The 19,881-nt window shown below is 40.4% G+C and overlaps 1 protein-coding gene across 2 annotated transcripts in view; it reads left to right on the top strand.

Annotated features, from left to right (window-relative positions):
- Positions 1-5,437, top strand: part of LOC113992129 (programmed cell death 6 interacting protein) — a 33,143-nt gene extending 27,706 nt beyond the window's left edge. For both annotated transcript variants that reach the window (XM_027729134.2, XM_027729133.2), the window contains exons 15-18: positions 501-595; positions 3,251-3,380; positions 3,751-3,956; positions 4,770-5,437. In XM_027729134.2, coding sequence (XP_027584935.1) covers positions 501-595; positions 3,251-3,380; positions 3,751-3,956; positions 4,770-4,938 — 600 coding nt within the window. In that variant the 3' untranslated portion in view covers positions 4,939-5,437. The remainder of the gene's footprint in view (positions 1-500; positions 596-3,250; positions 3,381-3,750; positions 3,957-4,769) is intronic.
- Positions 5,438-19,881: the final 14,444 nt, after the last annotated feature.

Here is a 19,881-nt window from a genome sequence, read left to right as displayed (position 1 = left end):
ACATGAGGGGCTTCTGGAAGGTGTCTTACTGCTTCTGTATTAAGTTTACTGCTTCTGTATTAAGTATTTTTTTCTGATTTATTGATAGCTCATTAAAGGAAAAAAACCCCAACCTCTGAGATATCAATACAAATGAGAGCAGTAAAATTAAAAAAAAAAGAAAAAAATATCCTTTACAAAAATAAATAATTCATCATCAGAAGTGATCTAGTTTTTCTCTGGTCTCAATACGTTTTTATAGTTGTCTTAAACTATTTTTATATTTACACACAAATACACATAAACCCCCACAACAGTATGATGTTACAAGGATGGGCAACAGCTGACTAATTTTGGTTTTGAAAAGCCTTATAGAATGCACTAGAAAACTGTTGGAATGGCAGGTTCTTGGCACTGTCATAATACAACACTCATAACTGGATCAATATGTAGAAGTACGCTAGCATGGAATCTGAAGGTGTTGATTGAGCTTGTTGGATTTTTGTTTTTTTCTTTACTAGTTTTACAATGAGCTGACAGAAATCCTGCTGAAATTCCAAAACAAGTGCAGTGACATTGTCTTTGCTCGCAAGACTGAAAGAGATGAACTGCTCAAGTAAGATTTCAATGTGTTGTTTAAAAGCATTGCAGAAATGGTTAAGTATTTATCAGAAATTTATCTTTGGGGATATGTTTATTATGGTACTTGATGAAATGAGAAGGAAGAACAGGTATGTTAAGACTCTCAACTCTTCTTTACTTTAATGCTAACCCTACTCTTCCCCCCCCGAAAAACAAGAACAATGATAGGAGAAATAAATAGGAAAATCTTTGAAGTCTGTTGTGGTTTTCCTGTGTACAATTCAGCATGAATCTGTTTCATGTTATGATTTCACTCTTGGGTTTTTTTTGGCATGTATGTTTCAGTCATTTTATTTTATTCTTTCCTTTGAGGAAAGATTTCTGCACCCTGCTCCTGCTGTCATTTTAGTTTGAGAAATTAGATAAATGCTTCATCATATGATTGCCTTCCGTGTGTCCAGTGTGATGGGGGGAAAACTGTTCTGCACTGATATTCCACTTCTGCTCTGTAGTCTGATCTTGTCTGGTCTGGTTTTTTATCATTGTTTAGATATGTGGGTTGCCTACAGTGCTGGGGAGAGCAGCAGATTTTGTCCTTCATATGAGGAAAAATATTTGTTGTTGTCCCCCATATGCGATCTGGCCTAGTATAGTGTGTTTCAGGTGTGATTTTTGGGCTCTCCTGTTAAGAGGAAAGTGTAACTGAAAAGGTTTGCCTTTTACTTAGTGTTCTTTAGCAGAGCACATAGTCTTTTATAAAAAGAGCTAGTTGTTACTAAAATTTTAATTGGTGAAACTGCAGTTGTTCTATGCATGTACTACCGTGTCATGAATGGGATGCTCAGCCCTCAATTTTTACCTTTCCTAACTTGATCCTTTGTAGAACTGTTCTTTTTCATTTGGACATTGTGCTTGTAAATGAATTCTTAATTACAACCCCTTCTGCCTCTCTTTGGCTTCACACATTCATGTAATTTGGAAGCTGAAGGCTGCCTAACCAAGGCATAGGTCTGAATATCTCACATCTCCATGTTCAGTGTCAAAGTTGTAGGATTAGTTTTGACAACATTCAGCTGAGTCTTTCCATGATATATTTTACTGCCTCATGTTAACTGTTCAGTTACATGAAACTCAGTCACGGTTAGGGGCAGTGATCACATTTGGGATATGTGTAGTGTGCTTCTACAAAATGTGTTTCTTAGTGCACCCAACCCACAGCTTGAGGGAATTAAATATATGTTTTGCCTCTTCTCCCTGCCCCCTTCCCTCCCAACTACAATAAAAATGTTGATTGTGGCTTGCATCTTAGTGGAAATAAATTTCTTTAGGGAATTTCTCATTTAGAACTTCAGTGTGGTTCCCCCCCCCCCCCCCATAATGATTGCCCGTTGGAGGATCAGTTGTAATAGTGGTTTAAGCTTCACGTTTAATGCAGTTGGACACTCTGTGGTCAAAATATACTTCACTCTGAAAGGCACACGTGTTCTGTAAGACATTGGTCTTGTCGCATTGCAAATTACTACTTACATCCCTTGTGCCATCTAAGATATTAGGTTTTGGGTTTTTAGTTTCTGTATAATATGGTGTTGAATACTTGCTTCACTATCTACAAGAAATAGTTTCAGATATACATACACATATGTAACAGAATATCAGGACAGTATTTCCAACTTTGTCCTCATCATTCCTTTTTGCTGTCAGGGTAATGATGAGGACAGTTTTCTTGGAGTTTTTATTTCAGTTTTGGGTTTTTCTATGAAGTTTCTGCAAAAGTGGCCAGTGTTGTTCTTTGGAGCTCACCTTTGCTGCTATGTAGTAGGATCCTGTATTTTGTTGCTAACTAGACTGTATACATTTGTCAGTCTTCTCTTTATTCTGTTTCACAGAATAAAGCTATCAAGTTCTAGCTGTTACATACTGCTCACAGATATTTTTATGCAAAATTTTCTGAAATTTTAAATGCTTCTTTAAGTCTCTCTGAAGAATCTGCCCCATCTCAAATACTGAATCTTTTGCATTGAGATTTGCATTCCTCTTAGAACTGCTTCCTTGCGGTTTTCATGACAAGCCAAGTGCAAAATTATGCTGTCTAATGGCAGCTTGTAGTACAACATGACACCAAAGCCTCCCAGTATCTTACCAAAGTAAGATATGAAAAGTAACTTACCAAGGCTTATTCCAACACCAGAGGTAATAGAATAGAGAACTTGAAAACTCATATGCTGAGCCATCAAAGTTTTTTCCAGGTTTTTTTTTGATAGTTACATTTACTCAGATATAAATGATATTGCAGTTTTTCATGTGCATTTTTTTTTTTTACTCTTCTGTTATCCTTTTCCATAGACATGAGGTTTCCTTAGCTTCTCTGGAAGGCTTCCAAGTTGCTAAATGTTCTGATGATCCTGTAATTTCTGTTTCCAAAGCTTTTGGCTAATTCTATGATCTATACCTAGTATTGAGTTACAACATGAAGACATTATTGAAAATAAATGTAACAGTTAACCAGAGGGTTGGCTAGAGGATGGTATCTGTGGAAGTGATTTAGACTCCAGATTTAGTTTGAACTAGCTCAGTGATCATGCTTTAAATATTAGATTTAGTCTGTTGCATCTTTTTGGCTTAGCTTGCTGAAGCCCATAACAAACAATGCTTAAAGTAAACTGTATGTTTGCTGGTTTGTTTTTAATAGAGATTTGCAGCAAAGCATTGCTAGGGAACCCAGTGCTCCCTCTATTCCCCTGCCTACATATCAGACCACATCAGCAGGAGGAAGTAAGCCAGCGGCATCGACTCCTACTCCAGCACCAAGAACCATGGTGGTAAATATATGCTATGGAATTAGTGGGTTGAAAGTAGAGGGTCCATACTTTAGAACTCTAAACTGTTCTATAATTTGCGTGTATCACTCCTTAACATATTGGTGTAGTTGGAAATGTGTTGAAGTGAAATAGAGGGCAAAATTAAAGACTTTGCAGAGAGGTATATTATGTGTATTATTGGGGTTAATAATTTATAGATTTGAAATGAAAAGCTTATTGCCTTTTAGATGCTTTGCATTATTATCTGTATAGACCAAATATAGAATGTCTGTTTAAAAGGAAAATAAAAATCAACTAATCATATAACCACAGCTTTTGATTCCAAGACTTACATAAAGAAGCTCCAACTTAATTCACTTTCTCTTGTTAGGGAACTAAACCACAGCCACCAGCACGGCCACCACCACCAGTGATTTCTGAGACAAGCAGTTCTTCTTCTGCATCAGCACCCCCTGGAGCACCTGCAGCTCCCGCTGCAGCTCCTGTTCCTACTCCCGGAGCCAGTGCACCTGCAGCAAGCACTGCACCTTCACAGGCACAGGGACCTCCTTACCCAACTTATCCCGGTTACCCAGGGTAAGCTATGGGAGTACCTAAGCAGTTTTTCATTATCCTGTTATTTAAAAGTACCTTTTTCTTGACATTTTTAAATTAGTGTGTTAGATTTTAAAATTAGTTATTGTTCCAGTTGAAGATATGTTTAGTGTTTGAGGCAAGAAGATTTTTTTTTTTTTTAATTTTAGTTTTAATCATGTTACTCTTGTAGGAATCATTTGCTGGTACCTTTTGTGGGAGGGTTCATTTCAAGTTTTTACAGCTTTTTTTTTAAAGGAGAAGGAAGGTAGGACTGCAGTTCTTTAACTGCGGTTTCTTGACTATTGCCAACCCTTGCTTAATCAGTTGGTGGTGTTTATCTCAGAAGTGTTGGCATATCTAATTTTTCAAATCTTAGTATCATGCCTAATTTGATGAAAAATACACAGAAAATTCCAGTTGAGTAGTGTGCTTTCTTCTGATGCCTTTTCCCATCTTCCTGGTCTTATCCCAAGGAATTGAAGGTAGCTGTGGTCTTCTTCAGTAGCAGGCTCAGCAAATGTTAAAATACACACAATGTTATTAAATAGAAGAGAATCAATTGAGATCAGTTCTAGTTCCAGCAGGTTGCCTTTACTCCACCTCCTACCTGTATTTCTGTTCCATGCACTGTAATTGATTTCATGTTTGCTCCTTGAAAGTTACCACATTTCCTGCTGCACTCAAAGGAAAATGTAAAGAAAATATTTATGGAGATTGCATGTCTTTTTGTATCTATTAATGAGTTATTTTTGCAAATTAACATCGTCAATATTTTGCAACTCAAGTATGCTTTTATTTCCCCCCCCCATGCAGGTACTGCCAGATGCCAATGCCAATGGGCTATAATCCATACATGTATGGTCAGTATAATCTGCCATATGCACCCTCGCCTATGTATCAAAACCCTGGACAAGCACCATATCCGCCACCTCAACAACCTGGATACCCTTTTGTTCAACAGCCTTATTACCCTCAGCAATAATGTGTCTGCAAAGAAGCTCTGCTTGTTAAAATTTGGGAGAAATTGGCAATAAGCATACTAAAACTTCTAGCTTCAGTTAATGTACCATACTGAACTGTATGCAGCTATAACTCCTATCTCTTGTTAACTGCTCCAAAATGTCTAGATCAGTTTTTGATTACACTAAACTCTTTGAAAGATCTACTGCAGTGGTTTAGACTGTAGACTAATGCCAGAATTAGAGCCTAATTCAACAGTCTGAAACTGTACACTACATGTTGGTTAGACCAAAATATTTGTTTGAAAAATCCTGTAAGTAACAAATAGGTTCAGATGAGAAAAATGAGGCAGTGTGTGCACTGGGTGTGATTTATTCTGCAGAACCATATAGCATTTCCTTCTATACTCTATTGGTTTGTATTTTTTTTTTTAGTTTAGTTAAAATATGCTATTTTGTCTAATAATCAAGGCCTTGTAAATCATCAGTAAAAAGAAATAAATTACTTGAGAATGGTTTAAACAGTTGGCATTTTCATTACCATAAAAATGTGTTTTATGTGTCTGTAGATTGTTTCATTTGTCCCCTAACTTTCATAACATAAATAACTTCTCAAGAGTTTAGCCTTACAAGTGAATTTCCACCTCTTTTCCTGGATTCTGTATTTTTGTGACAGAATCTGTAATTAGCCATTTAAGTGTTGGTAGATGAAGTCTTGCAGGTGGAGTTTTCCTATAACTTTGGAGTGTATTTAACTAAAATACATTCATTACCATTTTTAAAGAACGATTAGTCATCTCCAGGATACTACTTAAAATAAGGGAGGTCAGAGTTCTTTTACAGGACCAGTGAATGGTTGTTCTAACTTGTGTTTTCCAAAGAAACATTGATGAGAAATGTGTTATGGTTCAAAATAGAGCAACTATTGATTGTTGGAGCTTTGCAGATTCTGTTTTTAAATGATTGCTTTTTCTCCCTTGAAAAAATTGATGTATTCCCTCAGGGAGCTTGTTATCAGTGGTGAAACTTTTTTTTGTGGGGAAAAAGAAAATCTTGTAAATTAAAGCACATTGAATGTTTACTTTTGGATCCATCTTCTCAAGGGATTAATAGCCTTGCACTACATTTTACATAAGATAGTGAAGAATCTAAGTTTGGGGTTAATGGCTTCTACCAAATATTTGCTAACCATTTATCAGTCTTTATTTTTAACAGACTTGTCTAGTGAGGGATTCTCCATTCATTTAACCCCTGATGTGAGTTATTTGATTCTGTGGGACAATTAATTTTCTGAGTGCTTCATACAAGATGTTCTGGCCTTACAGAATAACTACCATAGTACCTATGTTAAAAGTTATTCCTTTGTTTTTCTATTTAAGTGCCTGATTAAGATATCGAGGTATATTTTAATGTAGGTGTTTAGAGGTGCCAGTTATTGTAGCATCTGGGTGGAAACCTCGCTGGATCATTAATATTCTTCCTCATAAAGAAAGCAGCATTCATATCCATATGAGCTCCTTTCTTTCTGTCTCAAGTTCCTCCTGCTGTGTGATCACTCCGGTTACTGTGTGAAGACTCCTTGTCTTTAATACTCCCTACCACCCATAGAAAATGCGAATCGAAAGGTAGAAATAAGCATTCCTTATAGAACATGAGTATCTAATTCTAAACAAATTTATTAAGCCTGTAGAAGCTCAGTGATGTGGGGAACATGATGAAGTAAGAGACTGCAGCACCATAGATAAAACTGTGCACAAGGACAGGTGCTTTGCATTTCCTTATAAACACTGTTGAATGGGGTGGCACAGGAACCTCTCAATTTTTTTTCCTGATAAGAATGCATAAGAGGCAAGCGAGGACAATGAGAAAAAGCTAGGAAGATAACTGACTGGAAATAACAATCAGAACCTGATTTTATTCTAACTGAAAAAACAGTAGTTTTCCACTGATTTCACTGTGTCAATGTGAGCAAGTGCAAGTCTAATGCAACCTTTAAATTCTAAATTTTTAGTATGCTATGGCCTGTAGGTTTTTCAGTTCACACATTAGATGCATTTGAGCTATTGTGTAAGTAAGTTTTGTCTCTAGTGCCTCAGTTGATAAGACTTATTTTCCTGCTGTATAAAAACATAACTTGGTTCAGCATAAAGATTCTTAGAACTGAAATTTCCTTTTTAAAATTTTGTAGCTCTGGAATCACTGTCAAGACATTTTTTCCAGTTGTGTTTTTGCTTGCTTTAGTCTGCTATTATTTGAATATGTGTAGAAATCTATGCATTATGTTCAGCTTTCAGTTTTTCTCCTTTTTTTTTTTCCTAAAGAGAACAGAAAAATCCAGAGACATGTTATGTATCTGCTTTTAAGCATGCAACTGTCATGACTTTGGTTGAAATGTTATCTTGTTCTTCTATAGTTTATTAAAAAAATCAGTTAGAAAACCTGATTTCATGGTGTTTCTCTTGAGTCCTTTGGCTTCAGACAAGTGTTATTTTGAGAAGGATGGAAATAAGTTATGGGCCCCCAAGAATGTTTTTGTGTCATGAAGACGTATCAGCTACAGCGTGGAACGGTTGCCTGTGTGTGTGCAGGTGCTTTACGGTGCAGCAGCTGCTCTGCAATAACAGCCAGGTTCAGATCCTGGTAGCTGCGTTTCTTTCCAAAGATGATGGAGCATATTTCTCTTCTGTTTAAATGAGGAGGAAAAGGTAAGGTGGTGCCTTCAGAAACTTGGATTCAGAGTTTGTTTTTTATGAACTTATGTTAGACTGGGTTTCGTGAGACTCACAGCAGCATGTGTATTAAAGCATGAATAGCAAGATAATTAAGGGATTGTAAGGGCAGCTAACTTTAACAGCAGGTAAGTGGTCCCTGTGGACACTCCAAGAAGTCAATCTTTTTTTTTTCTTTTTTAATTTTTTTTTAAAGAAAAAGACTGTATTATACCATGATTATTGCAGTTGCTGTGTGGAGAGAAAAGTTTACAATCACAACCTTTTGGAGACTTTGAAGTCAAGCATTTATTTTGTCTTGCATAAAAGCTTTCAATGCAATTAATGAGAAAAGCAGGTCTTAGGAAGCAAACTGATTGCAGATCATGAGTGAAATACCAAACTATTGCAGAGCTAGTAGGTCTTTCCTCTGCTTTTTCTTCTTTTTTAGTGTGATTTCAGTCCATGTGAAAAAGCAACTTCTTTGCTGACTACTAATTTGACATTGCCAGCTAATGATGTTTTTTTTACTATCATCCCAAATGAGATGAAGGATTATTTTAAGTGCTTTTTAGGGCTGATCTGTGGGATCTAGGTTCAATTACACTGAATGTAGTCCTTTGCTATTTCAAAGTACTTTGAAGTGGTATATGAACTTGACATTCTGCAACAACCTCACCTGTTGTCAGCTGAAAATCAAATTCTTTGGAAAGCAAATTTTTTGTCTGCATTAACTGAGTGATGCACTTGTTTGCTTCTAAAATGTATCCAGTTCTGAAGTGACTTGCATCTCAGAAGCTGTTTTCTGGCATGTATTTATCCTAACAGAACATTAAAATAGACTAAGCTGACCAATTGTGGGTTTGAGTTTTGGTTGAGTGAAGCTGCCTGAATTTTCAAGAGTTCATTACATTTACAAGAAACTGTTTTTAAAGTTTCAGCACTTGAAAAGATGAACTATTACAGCACAACAACACCCAAATTGCTTTTTTTGTATTGTTTATAGGGAGGATTTTGGATTGTTTTTGTTGCATTTGACTAGTGTTACATGCTAACTTTTTAGGTTTACTATGACTTTTGACAGGTATATTTGAAATAGTGTTTATTTTTTAAAAAAAGTGACCTGTTTGTCGTGATACTACTGCTAAACTAAAAAAAATGTAATAATGTTTCAAAAACATTATAGCTGGGTTGAGATTTTTGTGGTTGGGTCTCAAATTTGAAACTATAGTAACTTTTACTGGTAAGCATACAGTTAGTGTTAATCTGAAATGATGACTTTAATCTTGCATCCGATTCCCATAATTGAGTAAAATAGTCCCCCATACCCTCAATTGTATCTCAGTTGTTGTATCGTGCTTCTTTCCTTTTTTTTTTTTCTTTTGAGTACTGTTTCTACATCCTCGTGAGAAGCTGGCCACTGATTTTATTAACCAGGTTGTAAAGAAAAACTGCTTACTCTCAAGCATGAAAAGATGACTGACATTGCAAAGTCAGCACCAAGGCTTCACCACAAATTACTGCTATCGGTCTCTTCGGCCCTTTCACCTTTAATCCCTTCAGCAGTTCTGCACAGCGACACCTGTCTGCATTTCCTCTTCTAAGGTAAAGCATTCCTGAATTCTGGAGTGCTGTTCTTGGGCTGGTAAGCTGGTGGAGTGTTTGCTGGTGTGAAGGCAGCCTGTTCCAAGCAGTGCACTTTTTCCAGCCGAGTGTGGTGTGCAGTTGGGCAGGCAGGGCAGTGGAACGTCTGTTCCCAGCAGGCAGCTCCCTGCAACTCCCCTGCTTGGAGGCTGAGGTGGTGAGCAAGCACACGGTATGGGCCCTGCTACCCAGCTGACTTTGGCCCCTGCTTGTGGGCACGTGTTGTCCATGTTGGCAGCTGACAGCATCCAGGTGTCAAAAACACTCTAGAGACTTGGCCCTGGCATCAACCTTTATCCTAGAGTGACTTGCCCTCTGACGATGCGGAACCTTTGACATTCAGTAACATCTGTCCTTTGATCTCAAGTAGCCCTTGACCTTAAGGATCCTCTGCCTTGTGACCTCAGTTAATGTTTGACCTTGACAAACCTGTGGTCTCAACCTTTGACTGGAAGTAACATTTGACCGCAACTAACCTCTGTCCACTGACCTTGAGTAACATTTGGCATAGATTAACCTTGGTCCTGTGACCTCAAGAAACCTTTAATCTTGAGTAACCTTTGTCCTCAAGTGACTTTTGAACTAGCATAACCTCTGTGTTCTGACCTCATGTAACCCATGACCTCAGCTAACCTTTGTTCTCAAGCAACATCTGTCCTGTGATCTCAAGTAACCTCTGGCCTCAAGTGACCCCTGTCCTGTGATAAAGGCCAGACTAGTCTTGTTGTGGAAATCTGCCTTGTCAAGTAGCTCTTGTCCTCCCACCTGAAGCATCTTTGATTTCAAGTAACCTTTGTCCCATGACACAGCCTGGCCTGGGCTCACTCTGCAAATATGTCTTTGCTGGGGACAAGCAGGACTGTGTGATCTGGGCAGAGAGCGACGGGCTGTTATATGAGCAGTATGGGGGCAAACGGCTTCCTCTGCCATGGCTGAGCTCCAGCTTCTCCCACCCTACCTCAAGTGCCTTGCCAGCAGTGGGAATCCCTCCAACTTCAACATCGGCAGTGGGTTCCTCTGTGGACCTACAACCCTGGGGCCAAAGCAGAGGATGGGAGGGCTCTTGCTTGTGGCACATGTGTCGAGGTTTTGCTAACACTGACTTTCACTGGAATGGAGTGGTTGCCTGAAGTAGATGACTGCCCTGTATTTTGGCATGTATAACATTTACAGATTATTTTATTTAACTAAGATTTGCCATCGGTCTGCCTGCTTTTCAGTGTGTGTTAGTGAGAGAGTTGCAACCGGACATGCCTATCTCATATTGGCCTTTTCAGCCACCAACGTGCTTGCAACAGACGTGGGTAGAGCCCTTCCCAAATCTTCGTTCGCGAAGCCCAGCCATGATGATGATGAGTGAGAGAGTACATAGCATGAGAGGTGGGAGGCTGAGGTGTAAATGCCAGCTACCTTACACCTGGAGAGTTAACTGCATGCTGTCTGCCTGAAGATGTGCCTGCACAGTTCTTGTTTCTTTGCTCTGTATTTCCTGCCAGAGACTTTTAAGTCCCCCCATTGCCACACCTGGTGGCACCTCTTATTTTTTGCTAGCTTAAACTTTTCTGGGTCCAATATACATATATGCACATACATATATATACTCACATGCATAATATCTGAGTTGTAAGACATGGCCAGGCTGTGCTGTTAGTGTTCTCAGAAGACGAGCAGCACCAGGCCGTGCAGCAGCATCACAGAGTTGTGTGCTGAGCCTGCAGCAGAGGGCAGACTGAAACCATGTAACCAACAGATCTCTTTGGTGCGAATGTATGTGAAAAGAGATTCGAAGTTCATGTTGCTGGAAGGACAGGCAAATCGCTTTTTAATTAAGCGTCGTCAATTTTATGTACGTGTTGATGGTTAATGACCGGGAGCCTGAACTGTGAAATCAACCAAGAACAGGGAGAATTACATCAGCTGCCTACATCCACCGTCCTGACCAGCTGCAGACCGAACTCGGAGTGCTATGCTGTGAAGGTGAAGATCTAGGTAAGACCTTGGTCATCCTGAACTGTTTTATTTGTTTGCAGGAATTATGCAGCCTTTGGGAATTTTCTACCTTTAGTTTGCATACCTGGACAGCCTCTTTCTGAATATATCCAGTGGGATTTGAGCTCACCCCCACATCTGACATAAGATGGCTCCTTACCTGGAGCTGTGCAAAATTATCTGATTAGGTTTAAACAGCTGCTGCAATGAGGTGACAATGGAGCAAAGTGGATGGTGGGTGTTATCATAACCCATTCTGAGAGTGGGAGTAGGAAAAAGGATCACGTGTTGCTGGCAGGAGGAAATCGTGTCAGCAGTAACAGCTCTGGCACTGTGGGGCGGCTACAACACTAACAGCAGATGTTGCACCAAGAGGATGAAAGGCACAGAGAGGGGAGGTGTCAAAGTGGTCAGAGAGGAGAAAGAGCCAGGAGAAAATGGAAGGAAAGCTGAGGGACAGCTGATGGTTTAGGAAACAGGAGGCAAATCAAATGAGTTTAGGAAATAGAGGAAACATGGAAGAAAGGCCCTAGGACTTTGACAGCATGAAATTCTAAATCATAACATTTTAGGTGGTGCAAGGAAAACTGAATTCAAGTTGAAAGGCTTAAGAATTAACTGAAACAGAAGAAAAATCAGTGGTGGTAAAGGGAAGGGAAAAAGGAGCTTTAGCTGTACAGGCAGAGAGAGATAGTTCAGAAAAGGAATTTAAAGGTGAAGGAAACTAATTTTTTTTTTTTCCAGTAGGTCTGGAAAGATCTGAAGAGAATGGGTGAAAGCTGGGGGTTGATGATGGGCAGAGAAGCTCTTTAGAAGGGAAGAGGGAAGACACAGCAGATCACGTGAATTTGACAATGTTGGTACAGGCTGGCTGTAATGGGGAGTTATGTCTTAGAAATGAGTAGAATCATCCGTGGAGTGACCAATCTGAGTAGAGGAATCAAGGTAGGTGCTTATGTGGCAGTCTCCAGTATTGGAGGCAACAAGGGGTGATGTGAACCTGCAGCCTATAAAGGAAAGGAGAGACAGCAGGTCAAGGTACAAGAGGCTAAGTCCTGGTGGTAGATAGGAGCATCTCAAAGCAAATGGAGTTCCTTATTTAAGTAAGAAGGCTGACTTCTCTATTCAACCTATTGCTGCCACTAGTTACATTTCGTTAGTGAAGGAGCATTTCATATTCTATTAGTAAATTTTTCATTAGCCAGCAGTTTCTAGCAAGTATTAATTTCCATAAGCAGGAAAGGAGTACATGATCTGTCACAGATACAGATGTAGATCCAGAGGAAAAAGAAAACCTGCCCGGTGCCTTGCTGTTTTCCAGTGTTGTCATATGGCCACATTGAATCAATTTTTCTTGTTGCTTTGAAGTAAACAAAACTTTGCAGGGCGCTTCCAATCCCCGAATGTAGAGAAGGAATACCTAACGAAGCGTGCCTGGCAGTTCCTTAGCACTAGATGGCATTATATGGAAAGACATAACATAAACCCTGGTCATCCACCATGCACTGCACTGCTGTTAAATCTCTGCATCTCACCAGTATCATCGGCTTTGTGTGGAAAATTTTGAACTGCATCATTAAGAGTCAAGACGAAATGATGCAAGCTGATGGAAGAAAAAGTTTTGCTGTGCTACAGAAAGACATTGTTCTGAAAATATTAGAGAAATTGGAATTCTACCTGTAAGTCTCTAGAAGACGGTTTTCTGTATTTAGATTTCTGCCCCCCCCAGCTTTGGCTATGTTAAGTATATGACATTTCACTACAGGGATTGTCAGTGGGGCATAATAATGGAGCCTCTGCACCCCCACTCCAGTTTTCTGTGAAATAACACCTTGTGCCCATTATTTTTAATTAAGGGGCAGAAGGAGAGAAGGTTGTGTGAAATACTGATACCAATGACCTACATCATCAGTTCATAACCTTGCTAGTAGAAGATATGTCTCCTAATCTCTGAAGAAGAGGCAATAGCATATACAGGAGTTTTTCTCCTCCTCCCATCTGAGCAAGGGCCACAATTTTGGATAGCTGTTTATGCTCTTGGGTAGCAAAAGAAAAGCGTCTGAAAGTGACCATGCTATTGGAGATGTACTAGTTTCTGCTAAGATGTAAAGCTGACAGTAGGACCTTGAATATTATACATGCTGTAATAGGCTGGTTATGGCAGAGTGTGTGCCCAGGATGAATTTACCCGGGCTAATCATTTACTTCGTATGGTTTCATGGTGGCTCTGTTTTGTGTGGCCTCTCATCCACTGTGGAAAGGAGCATGAGGAGGTGAGCTGGAAACTCAAGGTAATGTAAGTCGAAACTTCGTGTGCCTTGGTGTGCCTCCCTTGAGCTGTGCTCACTGTGTTTTGGGGTGGTGTGAGGCGATCAGCTCCCTGCACAGCTGCAATAATATCCATATCACACAGCACAGAAAATGTGTAGGTATGTGGAGCATGCTTAGTAGATTTTTATCTGTTACTGAATGTTACCTGCACACAGGTTATTGAAACAATGTGTATAGCAGGAATTACATGTCCCTGTTGTGAAGAGGATAATCCTGAAATACTGCTCAACAAGTCCTTTTAAAAATGACCATAGGTGTAAATAGAGTTTTCCTCTTCTAGAATGCTGGTTAATACAGGTCACAGTGATTTTATACAGCTAGCCTTAAGCATGTGTGATTTCTTAAAGTGTATTTAAGACATATTTGTCACAAATATCTTACATGGTAAATGAGTCTCTAAAGCTTTTGAATAAATGCAAATGCTCCAGCTTGCAGGTTTCTCCTTCAAACAGATCCTTCTGCCTCCATGTGTGCTCTGAGCGATACCTGTTGTGGCAGCTTTGCTTTGCATACTGTGAATTATGTGCACAGGGAAGACCAAAAACAAACAGAAATTTGCAATCAGAATGACCTTGACTTCTGGTTGAGAGCCACAGAGTGAGGACAAGAGCAAAATCAGGCTCTGTGGGAAAGCATCTGGTGTGTGTCTCTGCTGACAGCATCTACCGCAGTGAGCAGAGAAATGGCTGGCAGTTCTTGCAGAGAGCAGATTAGAGATTAGAAAGTGTAGTAAAAGAAGACAAAGGTACAAGTTATACGCTTGCATGCTCTTGCAGCCTGCTAGGGTGCGGTCTTGTGTCAACTTAGTTCTTGTAATTAGATTGCCAACTGTGACAGAGGGGCATAAAAACTATGAGTATAAAGGTATTCTAAAGGATTTCCTATCTTCCTGAAACGGGGAATGTCCTGATGGATGCTCAGTCTTTCTCCTTAATTTACTGTGATGATCTGACCTGTCCCTGCTCCTTGCGGCAGCAGGATAGCTTATTTTGAAGGAATGAAAAGATGGGCCAAACTTGGTTGCCTGCTTCATTTTCTTCGGGTGCAGGTGGCAGGGCAAGGCACCCCAAGGGATGGACAATCAGACAAGACAGATATTAGTTATTCTGTTGGCCTCCCAAACCTTCAGGCAGGATGTTCTTGCATTTTGACAGTTTCTAAACAGGACCCTTGACTTCCAAACCCAAGAACAGATTTCCCATGGGTCTGTCCTTGTGTGTGATGGTGTTGGACGTCCATGCAAGTATGGGCTTTTCTACTGAAGCGTCTTCTGGGGATGCAGCAGTTACAGGCATGGCCTTGTTCTCCTCTTGTGCAGGTTCTCTACTATCTAATGAGATTTCTTTGGCTGGAGAACTTACAAGATTGCTTCTCCCTTAGCTGGATCGTTTCACAAGACTCCTTCTATCTAACTGTCCTTGGAACCTCAGTTTTACTAGCAGGTTTGTTCAAAGTTGCTGGAGGCCAGAGAAAGAATACACATATGTACTTACACATGTGTACATCTACTCACTCCCTTGCAGGACAGCATCATTGCACAAGTGCTGTTTCCATGGAAACAAGGATAAAAATACTGAATAATGGAAATTAGTAACTCATATAACAAGTGCTTTCTATCCTGGACAAGGTTATTCTCCTCTACGTTCTGTTTGCATATATCTCCATGAGTTTCTGAAAGACCAAATTTTATTTTATTTTGTTGGTACTCTCTTTCTCTTACATGCAAAGAAGTACCCTCAGCAGTAGCCCCTGTTGTTATTCCTTCTGAAATAAAATGCTGCATTGCATCAGTATGTGCTGCTGAAGCACCTCGATGAGATCAGAAATTCATGTTAAGGATTCTGTCCCTGTGTTGGTTGCTCTGCAACCACATCCTGCAGAAAGCAGCCTCTGGAGCACTGCAGTAGTTAGCCCAAAGCAGGCTGTGCATTCTTGGTTCTTGGTCTTTGAATCAGGGACAAGAACTTGCTTCATGCCAGCACTGGGAGTCTGAAAAAGGCACATTAGACACCAATTTATCCTTGCCCTGCAGCTCTCAGAAACGGGTGCTCAGGACAACTGGGCTCGAGACGGTGGTCTAATGTGCACCAATAACTGCCTGTGCCCCATGCCCTGCCTCAAGCAAGCTGCCACAGCGAAACAAAGCCTTTAGAAGCCTACAAAAGTGCTCCTGCAACTTGCATATAAACAGGACTCTGCACTTTAGAAAAATCTTACATTTTATTTCATAAACATAGGCATCTGCTGCTAATTAAAGGAGCAGCATATAATTATACCCTTTCTTATTAGTAGAGATAGAGTCTGACAGTTGCTTAGATACAAAATAAGCAACTACAGATTGTCTTCTGCACTTTAACAAGCACAGTGAGCTGGAACAATAGAATTGTAAACTTCTTCTGTATTATCTTCGGTAAATGTGCCTGGGAAATATATGTTTAATCTCGTTGGTAGCTCGTAATTTCAGCTGTAAGGTTCTTCAGCTATCTCTCTGCTTTCCTCCATTAAGTACCAACCAAAAACTTTCTGTGGAGAGGGCAGGATACCTCACTATGGAAAACATTAGACAGAAGGAGCAACAGTGCAGTTAACAGCCACCATTTTGCTGAGATCCCATTTTCTAGCTTTTTATATCCAATGAAAGGAAGTTTCCTCTTAATGATTAAAAAAATCCAAGAGCTAGTGCAGTTATGCTGTGGTTTAACCTCAGCTGACAACTAAGCACCACACAGCCACTCAGTCCCCCTACGGCAGGATGGGGGAGAGAATCTGAAGGGTAAAACTGGGAAAATTCAAGGGTTGAGATAAAGACAGTTCAATGGGTAAAGCAAAACCCTGCACATGCAAGAAGAGCAAAGAATTCATTCACCACTTCCCGTGGGTGGGGCAGGTCTTCAGCCATCCCTGGGAGAGCAGGGCTCCGTCACATATAGCGGTGGGAAGGCAAACACCATCACCCCAAATGTCCCCACTTCTCGTTCTTCCCCCAGCTTTATATACCGGAAAGCTGCCATAGATTATGAAATATCCCTTTGGTCAGCTGGGTCAGCTGTGCTAGCTCTGTTCCCTTCCAAATACTTGTGCACCCCCGGCCTGCTTGCTGGAGGGGTAGTATGAGAAGCAGAAAAGGGCCTTGATTCTCTGTAAGCCCTGCTCATCAGTTACTAAAACATTGCTGAATTAGCAACACTGAATTATCCACTGTTTGGAATTGTGTTTTTCAACACAAATCCAAAACATAGCCCCATGCTAGCTATTGTGAAGAAAATTAACTCTACCCCATCCAAAACCAGCACTGTAGACACCAGCAGATAAATAGGAACATAAAATGTGCACACACTGTAGCTACTATCTTTAAAAGGTAGATGTTAAAAAATGTGGTTGCCTTATTTTTTATAGGTTAAGCTCCCAGCCAAAGCAATCTGGATGGGATGTGACAAGATGGATCTACAGCTTTCCTAACAAAGTCCCTGTTGCTTCTTATCAGAAAACCCATGATGCTATATTGAGAAATCACTTTTCTTGCCCCACAAAATGTCATCTGTATCCTAAGAGGCACATTTGAGCGTGACCTTTTCTTTTCTCACATTCTGCTAATAACCCCCAACTTTCTTTGCTCACAAATCCAAAACACTGTTGATACACCCATAGTCTCACTGCTCTTGTTATTAAACTGTAGGGAATGTAATCAGAGCAGTTAATGCCACAATAATCCTCCTGATCCATGCGGTTATCTTGAAGATATCAGAAACTGTGATGCCTGTAAGAGAGATGATGTATTTTGGTTAATTCTACACCCGCAAACCTTTGAAGGAATACACTGAGCTAACCTTACAGATGCTAAAGCACTTGAAGCCGCAATGAGATTTCAAATGCCTTTGTATTGACTATCAAAAATATTCAATATTTCTCGATGGAAGGGGCTAGCTTATTCCTGACAAAGTCTTTCATTCCTCTGCAGCACTGTTGTAAGAGTCTCACAAGGATGCTGTAGGGCTTGGGCTGCAGGGGGTGCTGGGTGAACAGCAGCCTTGCTCCTCTAAGAGCCGAACCTTCTGGGGCCAGTTTGAAGAATTGGGGGTCGGAAAAAATCACGTTTTTTCTTCACTTAGGTATAGCAGCTTTGCCAGAATTTAGGGCACCATTCTGTGGCAACCTGAAGGCAAAGTTAACATGCAGATAAGCAGCTGAATCTTGCTCCTTAGCAGAGCAGGTTTGGGCAGTGCTTGATTCTGCTGCCGAATTACGTTTTGGGTCATCGGTACAGCAGCTTGCTTGCACAAGAAGTTGATGGGATTTTTCCAGCCACGTGCATAAGTTCTGGTAACTGTGACTATTTACCACCCGGGGTCACATGTGGAATGACTCTCCTCCATAAGAATCTTTATTTTGGATTTTCTTCCTTCTTCCCGAATGCGTTGGGAAGAGTTGCTACCTGTGCTAACAAGTGCTAAATATTTAAGCCAGCAGTGTGCCAGGCATGAGTTTGGGTTCAATATGAAGGTGATCATGTGATTTGTTGGCTATAGATCACAAGGAACACATCTCCCAGCAGACCCTCCTGGGAAACACAAGTCCGGGAAACATATTGTTGGTGGAGAGTGAATGATGATTTGCTTGCCACTGCCTGTGCAGCCTGCTGGGGCTGACAGGTTGGCAAAGGTTAGACAGGTGAAGTTAGACTGTGCAGCTGGAAATTACTTTCATATGCTTGTTACTGTCCCAGGTTCAAAAAAGGGGAGGGGGAAGAGAAAAAGAAAGAAGAAAGAAAAATAGAGGAAAAAAAAGGAAAAAATACAAAAAGAAGAAAAAAATTTCAGAGCCTAATGCAGTCATTAGATGAAAACATGGTGTAAGTACTCTGCGATAGCTGAGTGTTGGTGGGATTGGAGCACCACTTTCTCTCTCCAGATGGCCTTTTAATGTTGGTGCATTGTTGCAGTTCTTTCTCCTCTGAAGCACCACTGGTTTTAGATTCTGCCTTATTGTTTTGGCAAACGTGCCTTTCAGTAGCTGGCATGAATAGCTGAGCAGTCTAGTTGGTGCTTTCAAGTTGGGCAGATGAATAGCACAGGCACTCCTGAAATGCAGATGAAAATGCTTTAAGGTTCAAAGTTTTTGAGCTACAAACAGCATCAGGGTGCCAGTAGGTAAAAGCCAAGGCACCTTTTACACTTGCTGTGTCAGCCCCTGGAGCCTGAATCCCCATCTCCTTCCAGTCTGTGTGTAAGCTCTATGGTTTGCTCTGCGCTGTGTGTCTTCTTACAGCCCACTGTGAACCAACACAGAGAGGACACTCAGATCAAAAGACACCGGTACAGAGGGATGTGGGCAAAACATTACAAGAAGGTAAAGTGCTGCAGTGAGGAACTCTTACAATATTTTCCCTTTTCTGTTTTTGCTACTGGGCTATTTCCCTTTCCTTCCCAGTATGATATGAATTTTATCATCCCAGTAACATTAATTTGCCAGATCTATCTTTTTTGAAAGACCCCTGAGAAGAAGGCTGCACTGCGAGTTCCTGTGCTCTTTCCCTTCCCATCAGATTTTTCAAGTATTTTGATGTGGTTCAGAAGCTTCTTTTTTCTGCTGTTTTTCTTTTCTCAGCATGACCTTCAAGGTCCCAAGAGGTAAATTTAGAGTTCAAAGGTAAGCAAAATGCAGTGTCATTGGATGTGCTTCAGGCTCTTCCACGTGAAACAAAGAAACATAACAATCCCTTCACCTCTTCCAAACACAAGTATCATTCCTACTTCCTGTTGGACAAAGTCATGCAAAAGTCAGTAAAATCCTTAGTATATCCATTGGAGTTGACTGCTCATCCTTTTGATCTCTGGGCAGTTGACAGTTGTGCGAGATGCTTTTTAGCAACTTTCCAGTGAAGTTGCTTGCAAATTCTGCCCCCTTCAGAGCACGACAGACCCTTTTCAGGAAACCAAATTTCAAACCAAGGTAATCTAAGAGCTTGCCTACTACAGTCTTGCTTGACATTTTGGCTTCAGGCAAGACATGCAAGTGCATTGGAGTGCTGTGCCAAAAAAGTATTTATGTTTTCTTTTTGTCTTGGTACAAAACATCTTCTAAACCAAGCTCAAGTTACCTAGTGGCACTACAGATGAGTTGTGGGAGTTTGCTTTGTGCTTGGATGCAGGTACAGGTTCTATTGACAAAACATGCAGGGCTCATGTGTGATAAGAAAACCAACCTCCAATGAGCTTTCGTAGACCTCCTGTTATACCTCCTTTTCTGTACTCTACAATTCCCTCACCTTCTTCTATGATAATATTGTTTTCAATA

This window comes from Pipra filicauda, unplaced genomic scaffold (genome assembly GCF_003945595.2).
Source record: "Pipra filicauda isolate LSUMZ 115617 unplaced genomic scaffold, ASM394559v2 scaffold62_size3274119_pilon, whole genome shotgun sequence".
In the NCBI taxonomy this organism is placed as follows: domain Eukaryota; kingdom Metazoa; phylum Chordata; class Aves; order Passeriformes; family Pipridae; genus Pipra; species Pipra filicauda.
The sequence above is the reverse complement of the archived record's forward strand: the minus strand, read 5'-3'. Positions and strand labels throughout refer to the sequence as shown.